Source organism: Saccopteryx bilineata, chromosome 5 (genome assembly GCF_036850765.1).
Source record: "Saccopteryx bilineata isolate mSacBil1 chromosome 5, mSacBil1_pri_phased_curated, whole genome shotgun sequence".
Taxonomy (NCBI): Eukaryota; Metazoa; Chordata; class Mammalia; order Chiroptera; family Emballonuridae; genus Saccopteryx; species Saccopteryx bilineata.
The window spans coordinates 8,580,087-8,593,500 of NC_089494.1; the positions used below are offsets into that span (position 1 = coordinate 8,580,087).

Genomic DNA, 13,414 nt, shown 5'->3' on the forward strand with positions numbered 1-13,414 from the left:
TAACAAGGTCTCCCTCCTCTGCTCAGAGGAGACTGCCTGAAGGTTTGAGCAGGTGTACTAGCAGCCCCCTTCTAAGCCGGGGTTTCTGACAGCGGGGAACAGTTTCTGAAGCTCGTATTCCTCAGCCTGGCTAAGTCTTTTTGTGCCGCATTGACCCTACATTGGTGCTGGGGGACAAAGAAGTGATGCACCCGTATCATATCTCAGAAAAGTCACTTCTAGGGATGTATTCAAGGTCTATGAAGGCATGAAGCCACAGAAAGCATTTTACAAGAATGTTCATTGCAATGTCTTCATATTAGCCCCAAACTGGCACACTGATGGTGTCCATCAATAGGAGAACATGCAGTAGTGGCTAGATTCATACAGTGTGCATTCACTGCAATCAGAAGAAAGAAGCTATATTGGTACATTCAACAATATAGGTTAAAATAAAATAAAAAGGAATTGTGCTGAATGAAACACTGCACCAAAACAGAATATGTTCTAAAAACCTTATTTATTTGTAATTGGCAAACAAGCCAAATTGAGGTATCATGAAAAAATAAGAGTAGTAATTGTGTTTGATGAGTGAGGGTTAAGGATATACTAGAACAGCGGTTCTCAACCTGTGGGTCGCGACCCCGGCGGGGTCGCCTAAAGCCATCGGAAAATACATAATGCATATCAGGTATTTACATTCCGAATCATAACTGTAGCAAAATTACAGTTATGAAGTAGCCACCAAAGTTATTTTTTGGTTTGGGGTCACCGCAACATGAGGAACTGTATTGCGGGGTCACGGCATTAGAAAGGTTGAGAACCACTGGACTAGAAGAACATAAGGGCCCTTTCTGGGGTGATGGTCACATTCCGCATCTTATTAGGATTTGAGTTATACAGGACAATGCATGTCAGAATGCATCAAATGCTATTCTCAACCTCTTTACAGTTACATTTTGCTGTAAATTTTATCTCAAAAGAGAACTTTTTAAAAGGTAAGTTGGCAAAATATTAAATGTTTATATTGTCTTATACATGATCTACTAATTTAAAGGAAAATGGAACAGTATAAATAGACTTTTTAGATAGAAAATATCATTCTAAATGTGCTAATTAATGCATAGAAAAAAACTAAACATATATATCAAATTTATAAAGTTCATATATTTAAAAATTTTTTAAACATGAAGATATAAGCATTAAAAAATATAAGTTGCCATTTTAAAAGATGTAATCTAACCATACAAAGGTGAATATTCATTTCGGGGGGAGTATAAAAAATATTTGTTGTCATAGCTACTGTAATAAGTTATCATAAACTTTGTAGCTTAAAACAACACAAATTTATTATTTTACATATCTGAAGGTCAGTCATCTAACCCAAGTCTCACTGGGCTAAAATTTAGGTACCCACAGGGCTGTTCTTTTCGGAGGTTGTAGGAAATAATCCGTTTTTGAAAATCTTTTCCGGCTTCCGTATTCTTGCCTCAGGGTCCCCTGCCTGCATGTTCAAAGCCAGCCTCACTGCATCACTCAGATCATTATTCCCTCTTTCACAGCAGGAAAGGTTTTCTGATTTTCAGGACCCATGTGATAATCCAATTGGGACCATCAAGATAATCCAAGACAGCCTCCCCATTTCAATATCCTTATCACATCCTCAAAGTCTCTCTCACCATGTGAAGTAAGAGATTACAGGTTCCAGGGATTAAGCATAGATGTCTCTGTTTCTGTTGGTATAAAATTCTCAAGAACTTTACAGATCTCCCATGTATGTCACGGAGATGTACTCCATAGACAAGAGCCCCTCCACAAATTTTCCTACATAATTATATCTCTATTTTTTTTATCTACGCTGACATGGCTGAGGGGATCTGTAAGATATGCATTTAATCTCTTCAAAAAACTTTTTATGTGACTGAATTATTCTGATATTTTGCTACTTCTGAGGCATCAGCAAAAAGTTATTAAGCCACATTCTTGGTCACTTCTACAGAACACAATTTCTTGACAGTGAATCTACTAATTTTATTAAATAATGTCATCTCAGCAGATGATGTAAGTTGTATTGTGCGTTCACTACCCCAAGTCGCTTCTTTCTGTCACCATTTTTCTCCCCTTCACCCTCCTCTACCTGCCCCCACCCCTTCCCTCTCTTAATCTCCATGTACTGCTGTCTCACCTCTATGAGTTTTTCTTTGCCTAATCCCTTCACCTTTTTCATGTAGTCCTCTGACCACCATTCCCTCTGACAGCTGTCAGCCTGTTCTTCACATCTATGAGTCTGTTTCTATTTTGTTTGTTGGTTTATTTTGTTCCTTAGGTGCCACATATAAGTAAAATCATATGGTGCTTGTCTTTCTCTGACTGGATTATCTCTTAGCATAATACTTCCCAGGTCTATCCATGCTGTCATAAAAGATAAGGTTTCCTCCTTTTTCATGGCTGAGTAGTTTTCCGTTGTCCAAGTTCTACTTGTAACCCATATTCCTTGTTCCTCTCCTCCATCTTCACAGGCAGCAACACTGCATGTTTCTGTGACTATCTTCCACATCTAGGAATAGCTCTTCACTCTGAAACTCATTAATTATACTGGTGGCGCCCAAATTTGCAAGGTAATCTCCCTTTTGCCATGGAAGAAAAAAAACATTACAAATTCCAGAGATCAGGATAAGAACATATTTGAGGGACTGTCATATTATCATCACATTCTTATAAAGAAGAATATAAAACTTCCATTTAAAAATTCACTTTAACATGAAAATCACATAAAATTTTATTCACTCTTACTTCTTTTCCTCTTGATCCTTCCCAAAGTAGAGCTGTTCCCAAGAGCCACATTATCTAGAAAACAAGAAGTTGATATAAAGTAGAAATTAAGAACTAAAAGTTACCAATACTAGGATGATGCATACTATATAGAAGGCTTAAGTTTTTTTTAAAGTCATTTGGTTTATCATTTTTCTCTTCCTTTTAAAAAAACTAAATATCTTCTGAATGAGAAGTGGGAGTCCAGGGTCTTCCTTTATTTCTCAGTGGGGTTTAAAAACACTCTTAAATACCTACATAGTTCAATTCACTGACAGATAAGAACAGGTGTCCTATCCTGTCTCAGTCTGATGAATTTCTGTGAGGATTAAATAATACCCTATGTGCTAAAGTTTGTAGGGAAACACTATATAAATTAGTGACATGCCAAGGACATCCATCAAAAAGATGTGCTGGGTTAAGAGCAGTTGATCTGAAGTCTCCCCTGCTGACAAGTGGCAGGATCAGCTGTCTTTGAGGTCTTTCTAAGGTTGTAAAAAATTGACACTATTATCTACTAGCAGAAGTACATCCTCCTTCTTTTTTTCATATTCCATAGATATCTGGGTAGGACAAGGGTGGAAATCACTGTATGAATACAAAGTTACTTCTAATATACTAATGTACTAAACTAGATATTGTCATATTAAGAGAGTCCTTCTACTACATCAACCACATATAACCAACAGGACCCATCCTGTTAACATGACAGGATAATGTTCTCGTGCCTCCCTGCTGTTCCCAAAAGGGTCGTGTTGAGAAAAATGCAAAGAACAGGATAGTGGGATGGACTGGACCACCTGTCACACTCTACCTGGGGTCTGTGGTACCTGTGGACCCACCCTTACGCCATGACCTTTGGACAGCCTCACCTGTTGTGTCACGTGCTCGACTGCTTTCAGTCACTGCTTCTAGACTTCCTGGCTCGTCTTCTGAGGAGCACATAACGTCGGAATACGCCTTATTTCCACCTGTTGGTACTGAGAGTTCTCCTGGAACAAAATTGTGATTTATAAAGAACTTTCACTTACCTTAAGATTTGTATATCAATTTTTTTATCCCCATTTTCTACGTTTTCCTCTGAAATCTTTCATCGATCTAACCCTTTGTCTGACTCCGCCTTTAAATCTACTGTTTTCTCTCTTGTTACTTTTTTTTTATCAGAACACTGTTTCCATTTTTATTATGTCTTTAAGTTCATGCGTACCTTGTTCATCACCAGAGAGTGGGCTAGAGGCAAACTCTCCAGATTCTCCCTCTCTACTCGTTTGGGGAGCTTCTAGCTCACCAGATACTGAAGAGAAACAAGAAAGTTGCCGCCAGGGCTGCTGAGCCTGAGATTGGGAAGAGTTCCTGGTGCCCTCAAGCAGCACGCTGATATCCTGAGTCAGGATGAACTGCTTCCTCAGAAAAAATATGCCTGCTCAGTAATCACACCCGAGATCCTACAGAGAAGTGCGTTTCCAACTTCTGTACCTCGTTCTGCTGCCTCTGCTTTTATTTTTCTACTTTAGCCCTAAAATAAAATTAAAAGATTGCATTCTTCCAGGAAAAAAAAAATTAACTGTTGTTCTTAGAAAACTGTAAAAGTAAGTACCAGAACCACTTTTAAAATCATCCTAATTGGCCAGTGACTACTTACATTACCAACCACACTTAAAGCCAACTGATTAGCTGCAGCCTTATAGTTTTAAAAATCAGCCCTTTCCATATATGATAAACCATCAGCCAACATCCTATTAAATGGCATAAAACTGAGGACTTTCCACCTTAAATCAGGAACAAGACAGGGTTGTCCACTCTCTCCACTCTTATTTAACGTGGTCATAAAAGTTCTGGCCAGAGCAACCAGACAAGAGAAAGAAATAAAAGGCATCCATATCGGAAAAGAAGAAGTAAAGGTATCACTTTTTGCAGATGATATGATCCTATACATCGAAAACCCGAAAGACTCCACTAAAAGATTACTAGAAACAATAAACCAATACAGTAAGGTCGCAGGATACAAAATTAACATACAAAAGTCCATAGCCTTTCTCTATGCCAACAATGAAATATTAGAAAACGAACTCAAAAAAATAATCCCCTTCACGATTGCAACAACAACAACAAAAATACCTAGGAATAAACATATCAAAGAATGTAAAGGACCTATATAACGAAAACTACAAAGCATTGTTAAGGGAAATCGAAAAGATACAATGAGATGGAAAAATATTCCTTGTTCATGGGTAGGAAGAATAAATATAATCAAAATGGCCATATTACCCAAAGCAATATATAAATTTAATGCAATTCCCATCAAAATTCCTATGACATTCTTGAAAGAAATGGAACAAAAAATCATCAGATTTATATGGAACTATAAAAAACCCTGATTAGCCAAAGCAATCCTAAGGAAAAAGAATGAAGCTGGGGGCATTACAATACCTGACTTCAAACTATATTATAGGGCCACGACAATCAAAACAGCATGGTATTGGCAGAAAAATAGACACTCAGACCAATGGAACAGAATAGAAAGTCCAGAAATAAAACCACATATATATAGTCAAATAATTTTTGATAAAGGGGCCAACAACACACAATGGAGAAAAGAAAGCCTCTTCAACAAATGGTGCTGGGAAAACTGGAAAGCCACATGCAAAAGAATGAAACTCGACTATAGTTTGTCCCCTTGTACGAAAATTAATTCAAAATGGATCAAAGACCTAAATATAAGACCTGAAACAATAAAGTACATAGAAGAAGACATAGGTACTCAACTCATGGACCTTGGTTTTAAAGAGCATTTTATGAATTTGACTCCAAAGGCAAGAGAAGTGAAGGCAAAGATAAATGAATGAGACTACATCAGACTAAAAAGTTTTTGCTCAGCAAGAGAAACTGACAACAAAATAAACAGAAAGCCAACTAAATGGGAAATGATATTTTCAAACAACAGCTCAGATAAGGGCCTAATATCCAAAATTTACAAAAAACTTATAAAACTCAACAACAAACAAACAATCCAATAAAAAAATGGGAAGAGACATGAACAGACACTTCTCCCAGGAAGAAATACAGATGGCCAACAGATATATGAAGAGATGCTCATCTTCATTAGTTATTAGAGAAATGCAAATCAAAACTACAATGCGATACCACTTCACACCTGTTAGATTAGCTATTATCAACAAGACAGGTAATAGCAAATGCTAGAGAGGCTGTAGAGAAAAAAGAACCCTCATTCACTGTTTGTGGGAATGTAAAGTAGTACAACCATTATGGAAGAAAGTATGGTGGTTCCTCAAAAAACTGAAAATAGAACTACCTTATGACCCAGCAATCCCTCTACTGGGTATATACCCCCAAAACTCAGAAACATTGATACGTAAAGACACATGTAGCCCCATGTTCATTGCAGCATTGTTCACAGTGGCCAAAACATGGAAACAACCAAAAAGCTCTTCAATGGAAGACTGGATAAAGAAGATGTGGCACATATACACTATGGAATACTACTCAGCCATAAGAAATTATAACATCGGATCATGTACAACAAAATGGTGGGATCTTGATAACATTATACGGAGTGAACTTAGTAAATCAGAAAAAAACAAGAACTACATGATTCCATACATTGGTGGGACATAAAAACGAGACTAAGAGACATGGACAAGAGTGTGGTGGTTACCAGGGATGGGGGAGTGAGGGGGAGGGGGGGCACGAGAGGGAAGGAGGAGAGGGGGAGGGGGAGGGGGCACAAAGAAAACTAGATAAAAGGTGACGGAGGACAATCTGACTTTGGGTGATGGGTATGCAACATAAGTGAATGACAAGATAATCTGGACATGTTTTCTTTGAATATATGTACCCTGATTTATTGATGTCACCCCATTAACATTAATAAAAATTTATTAAAAAATAAAATAAAATAAAAATAAAAATCAGCCTTTTGGCGACAACCACACTCCAGAAAGCCCAAGTCTATGGCTAAATGCTAGTCTATTTATAATCATTCCTGTTTCTGAGAGTCTGCAATCCCTGAACTACATGCTTGCTAAAACTCGATATTAAAACAATAGTTTCCATTTTTAAAGATACAGTGTTCAATAAGTACACTGCCTCCTCCTACTGTGTGCCTTGTTAAGCAAGATATAAATTCTTTTTATTTTTTTCCATTGATTGAAAGAGACAGAGGAAGAGGTGAAGGAGAGAGACAGAGAACATTCCACTTAGTTGTGTACTCATTGATTGCTTCTAATATGTGCCCTGACCAGGGCACATGACTTCAGGGCACTGGGAAGACACTTGATCCACATAGCTAAGTGTCATGACCAATAAATATTTCTTTTAGCTTCAAATATTGTGTGATAGACAATTCCTTCAAAATGGAGTTCCCACCAAGATCATCTGGAAGAATTCTGCTTAGAAAGGTCCTTTGGGGCCCTTGGACCAACTGCTATAAATCCTCCGTCTCAACAACTACTTGAGTTCTGACATGTGTCATGAGCTCTTAATCCTGAATCTATCTTATTATTTATAGGTGTGGCCCCTTTTCCTCCACAACCTTTCCAAAACTTGTCATTGCCTTTCTTTGCTGGTAGGAATGTAAACTGGTACAACTATTATGGAAGACAATACGGCAGTTCCTCAAAAAATTAAGAATAGAGCTACCATATGACCCAGCAATCCTTCTACTGGGTATCTAACAGAAAAAATAAAAAACACTGGTATGCAAAGACACATGCACGGTGGCCAAGACATGGAAACAACCAAAATGTCCCTCAGTAGAGGATTGGATAAAGAAGATGTGGTACATATATACAATGGAATACTACTCAGCCATAAGAAATGATGATATATTGGCATTTACAACAACATGGATGAAACTTGAGAACGTTATGCTAAATGAAATAAGTAAATCAGCAAAAGCTTAGAACTATATGATTTCACACATAGGGGAGATATAAAACTGAGATCCATGGGCGTAGACAAAAGTGAAGTGGTTCCCAGAGGAAGGGGGTGGGCAGGAGGGGAGTTAAAAAAGGGCAAATATAGGGTGATGGTAAGTGATCTGACTTTGGGTGATGGGCACACAACACAATCAACAGCTCCAATGCTATAGAGATGTTTACCTGAAACCTATATGTCCTTATAGACCAACGTCACCACATTAAATTTAATTTCTAAAAAAAAAGAAAAAGAAAAGAAGAAGCCAGACACGGGGCTAAGCTTTTATATCATTATGTTCTTAAATTCTCTCATCTTCTTAAGGCAGGCAATAGTGTGCCCATTTTACAGATAAAGAAACTGAGGCTCACAGAGATCGAATAATTTGAGATCACATCAAAGCTTGGATTCAGTCTGACTCCAAAAATCTGCATCCTTTCCAGATGCTGTGACAGAATGATTTGATTTCTGTTTGTAACCCAGTGGCTTATTTGTTGAACACATAAATGGGCTAAACAATCAGTTCTTTAAAAAAATTTAAAATAAATGCGTGTGTGTGTGCAATTAGGTACAAAATAATTAGACATCGGGTTTGGAGGTGTAGCATTTAGCAAATATTCTGTCAATGTGCTTCTTTTCCCACTACTTTATTTCCCTCCCTCCCTCCCTCCTTCCTTCCCTCTCTCGTCTATTATAAAAAGTCTTATCTCATGTATGCTTGTCCTGATTTTCCTGTACAGCGTGACAGAAGAAAGTGATCCTTACGTACCAGTGTGTGTGAGTTTTGGGAGTATATACCCAGTAGAGGAATTGCTGGGTCATATGGTAGTTCTATTTTTAATTTTTTGAGGAACCACCATACTTTCTTCCATAATGGTTGTACTACTTTACATTCCCACCAACAGTAAAGACATATGCAGCCCCATGTTCACTGCAGCACTGTTCACAGTGGCCAAGACATGGAAACGGTCAAAAAGCCCTTCAATAGATGACTGGATAAAGAAGATGTGGTACATATATACTATGGAATACTGCTCAGCCACAAGAAATGATGACATCGGATCATTTACAACAACATGGATGGACCTTGATAACATTATACTGAGCGAAATAAGTAAAACAGAAAAAACTAAGAACTATATGATTCCATACATAGGTGGGACATAAAAATGAAAACTCAGGGACATGGACAAGAGTGTGGTGGTTATGGGGGAGGGGGGAGAGAGGGAGGTGATGGGGGAAGGGGAGAGGCACAAAGAAAACCAGATAGAAGGTGACGGAAGACAATTTGACTTTGGGTGATGGGTATGCAACATAATCAAATGTCAAAATAACTTGGAGATGTTTTCTCTAAACCTATGTACCTTGATTGATCAATGTCGCCCCATTAAAATTAAAAAAAACAAAAAGAAGAAAGTGATCCAAAACAAATGGATAAAAGCATAGACCTCACAAGTCCCCTGTCCAAGCCAGCCCCAAAGACTAATTAATGACTGTGGGTCCATTAAACAGTAGCCAATTTGTGCAAAGATATTTGGTCATACTTTGTCTTAAATCCCTCACCAAAAACTTTGTGAATACACTTAACATCCTTTCAAATTGTTAAGAAAATTATTTTGTTTAGCACATAATCTGAGGTCAACTATTACCATGTAGTTGATCATATTCTCCTTTATCGTCTTTGTTTGAGGGGATAGACCAAACATGGGTCTATTGTGAAAAGACTACATTCACAAGTAGGACACCATTCACATGTATGAGTGAATATTGTGGCCTCCTTGCTGTTCATCATGAGCTTGTCTTTGCCGAAGCTACAGTCTCCCACCGACACAACTCCACTTCCTCTCTGTACTCTCACTGTGACTCTAACCTGCACCTATCTTAATAAATGACAAAACTTCACAGGCGACAACTTCGAGTTTCAATGGGGAACTTTAAACAATGCTTTTGATAGTATTTCCATTAAAAAAAAGAAAGAGAGAAAATGAAATGGCTAAAAGTTCCTATGTCCCGACCAGTAACAGTTACTTTCAGACAATCGTCTAACAAACATGTTGTTTCTTTCTGTTTTAAAAAACCCTATATATTTAACCAGCAGGGTTCTATTCTACAAATGAACCTAACAGATTAAATATCCCAAAAAAGGACTAACTTTAGAATTCCTGGTAAGTACTTTCACATGTGATCAATTTACAGTAAATGTGCACATCAGTACACTGTCCTACGTAGAATTCAAGATCTACAGGCAATAAAAACAAAACAAAAACAAACAAACAAAAAAGCAGGCAGAAAAGCCCACCCTGTGACAACCAGGAAGACTAAGGCAGTGCTAGTATCTCCTAGAGGGACTGTCCCTGCCCTCAGACCCTCCTGCTTCTGCGTTCACCTGACCCGGAGGTTAACATGGCTCCTGTCACTATCCCCAGAGGCTGAGAACAGTCGCCTGTCTCACTCCCTTCCCTTGTATTAATGCTCTCAATATTCTTGATCCTTTCTACTCAGCACTACACGGTGCTTCTGCTTGGGTATGTGAAGAGGAGCAGGGTAGGAGGGAGGAGAAAGGGGGAAATTTTTCTCCCTGTAGACATTTAAACAAAGATTCAATTTGCTAAGTGAGAATTATATAGAGAATAAATGTGGGCAAGGTTAAAATCACAACATTGAGTCTTTAGTGTAAATAAGTTTCAAGAACATAAAAGACGCTACCCTTCCTTGGTATTTATTTACTACAGAATGAAGAAGGGACATACCTATTCTAACCCTAAGGGTCCTGCTGTTCGGCTCTGGATTCAGGCTCCTGACACCCTGCCGCCCAGGGCCAGCACCACCCCCCTTCCTTACCTGGCTCACTTCTTGAGGGGGAGCTCGGGGCTTCCTGGAGCTCTTCTCTGTCATAGGGCTCCCAATAGGCATTGCTGTCCTCTGCGGGAAGGATTGAAATCCCTTAGAGGTCTCAGGATACAACCAGGGGGGGATCGTGGCGAGACAACTCATAGTGAAAACGTGAGAAACTCAAGCATCCCGAGGTGGGACTGTCCCTGTCCCAGACCATCCTGGACCACCCTCTGCATTCACCTGGCCTGCAGGTTGACTCATTTCCGTCCCTGTCACCAGAGGCTGAGCCCCAGGCGCCAACTTCCTCCCTCCCGTACGCCTAGTCCTCTCTCCACTCCTCTCCCCTCCCCAGGGCCCTTGCACGTGCTTTCTGCCTGTGTCCTGTTGCCCGCTGCCAGTGGCCCCAGATGCGTCTCCTGTTGATGTGTTTCTCTTTCCTCTGCTGCTGTCTCTCTTCTTTTTTTTTTCTTGAGCTCCCGACACTGGTCTTTACTGACTTCCCCTGTCTCGCTGATCTGTCACTCCCTTTAAGGAATGGCATCCTTGACATAGTACACTATAACCAGAATCGGGCGTGGGACAAGGAGCAGAGCAGGCCAACACAACACACCGGACACAAGGCAAAGTTGCTCAAAAGCGCACAAATACAAGAAAGGTCAGAGCATAGCAGTCACTGAGAAGATCTGCCCGCTCTTTGGAGACGGGACAGTCGGAATAGGTTGGATCAGGGGTCCCCAAACTTTTTACACAGGGGGCCAGTTCACTGTCCCTCAGACCGTTGGAGGGCCAGACTATTAAAAAAAAATCTATGAACAAATCCCTATGCACACTGCACATATCTTATTTTAAAGTAAAAAAACAAAACGGAACAAATACAATATTTAAAATAAAGAACAAGTAAATTTAAATCAACAAACTGACCAGTATTTCAATGGGAACTATGGGCCTGCTTTTGGCTAATGAGATGGTCACTGTCCGGTTCCATATTTGTCACTGCTAGCCGTAACAAGTGACATGATGTGTTTCTGAAGCCGTGAGGCATGCGTCCCACGTCATTGGAAGTAGTACTGTACGTGAGTGACGCCGTGCTTTGCGGCGCCGCCACATACAGTACTCCAGGAGCACAGGATGCACTCTCACTGACCACCAATGAAAGAGGTGCCCCTTCCGGAAGTGCAGCGGGGGCCGGATAAATGGCCTCAGGGGGCCGCATGTGGCCCACGGGCCGTAATTTGGGGACCCCTGGGTTGGAGTCTCATGGTGAATTGGAGGCAAGGAAACACCAGATCTAACCCAAGAGCAAAAAAGGCCACTAGGTTTGCGTAGGAAAATAGTATGATCTGAGCTACAATGTTGCGAATAACAATCTAGCCGAAATGAAGAAAATGGATGGGATGAAAACAAGAGGAAAGGGGGCGTCCATGTTCCCCTAACTGAAGACTCCAACCCTGAAGACGGAGGACTTCCTGTTTCACAACAGAAAATGTTGGTTTCAACCTGACAAGTATCACTTCCTGAAAGACATACAGGTGGACAAGGTCTCAGGATAAACGCCATCAGTTCACAGATGGATCACCCTGGGAGACAGGTCTGCCTATCGGACATGCACTTCAGACTCATCCTGGTACTCAGAGTCGCTGCGGGTACCGGGGAGCAGAGCGTTACTCTGGGTACTGTATGCGTATCACTCTCTACCTGGGGGACTTGAACCTGAGAACTCACCTCTGAGATGCTCCCTTTTCCTGGGAGATGCTTCTGCTTAGTGACTTGTTCTTGAGCCCAACTTCTCTCCCCTCCTCCTTCTATAGCAGTGGTCAGTCTTTACTGATTGTACAACTACTCTGACAGAACTCTTTCTCTCCGTAGTTTCCTTTGTGCCTCCGTCCATGCTTTGTTTTGTTTTTTGGTATCCATTGTCCTTTCCATATAAGTGGTACCTTGACACACCAGTTTAATTCGTTTCATGGCCAAGCTCTGACTCAATTTGCTGGTGTGTCAAATCAAATTTCCCCGTTTAGATTAATGAGAATGCAATTAATTCATTCCAGCCCCAAAAAACCACACAAATTTTGTTTTAAATGCCTTTAAATAAGAAAATGTACTGTATAAATAACAAATACATATATATATGTATTTGTATATACATATAGGCATAGGTTTTCATTTCCTGTGCTATCGCTTAGAATAACTTACTCTCTACACACTTAACACTACATTTAACTTCAAAATTTAACTTACACACTACATATGATATGTAACTTTATTGCTAAACTTAATTGCTATTTTTTTACTTCCTTAATCATCATTTTCTTCACTGACTTTTGGCTTTTTCGCCACATATTCCTTGCTTTCACTTGGAGACCATTTGGACAAAACCCTTTCCATGGAAGTTTGTTTCTTCCTCCCTCTCAGAACATTCCGCAGGCCATCCAGTGGAGGGTGGCGGAAGCTCCTGATTCAAATATCCGCTCGCGACTTAAAGCAAAAAATCCCGCGAGTGACTGCTCGTCTCTCAAATTGCTCGTGATTTAAAGTGCCCGTGTGTCAAGGCACCGCTGTAGTTTCTCTGATTTTTATCTCTGCATCTCATTTCTTATCGAGGCTATCCCCTTTTACTCTGCCTCTCACTTTCTTCTTTTCTGTTTCTCTGAATTTTCACCTTCTTGACACCTGTAAAATTTTCCACTATTTTACGTACTTTTTTCTCATCCTCACAGATCCCTCCTCCCAAACTGACAAATATTCTTCCATCTCACATGGGCCACAGTGCCAGAGAGCCTTCCTTAAACAGCTGTATCCTAACAGCCTTGCACAGGACCTTTCTGAATTCCAAGCCTAGCAATCATTCACAAAA

The 13,414-nt window shown here is 39.9% G+C and overlaps 1 protein-coding gene across 8 annotated transcripts in view; it reads right to left on the reverse strand.

Moving 5' to 3' along the window:
* Positions 1 to 13,414, reverse strand: part of LOC136337979 (nuclear body protein SP140-like protein) — an 85,717-nt gene that overhangs the window by 35,956 nt on the left and 36,347 nt on the right. For 7 of the 8 annotated variants that reach the window (XM_066279930.1, XM_066279931.1, XM_066279934.1 and 4 more), the window contains 3 exons: positions 10,567 to 10,647; positions 3,663 to 3,782; positions 2,773 to 2,826 (listed from right to left, as the gene is read on the reverse strand). In XM_066279930.1, the coding sequence (XP_066136027.1) occupies positions 2,773 to 2,826; positions 3,663 to 3,782; positions 10,567 to 10,647 (255 nt within the window). The remainder of the gene's footprint in view (positions 1 to 2,772; positions 2,827 to 3,662; positions 3,783 to 10,566; positions 10,648 to 13,414) is intronic. The other variant, XM_066279935.1, reaches the window with a different exon arrangement.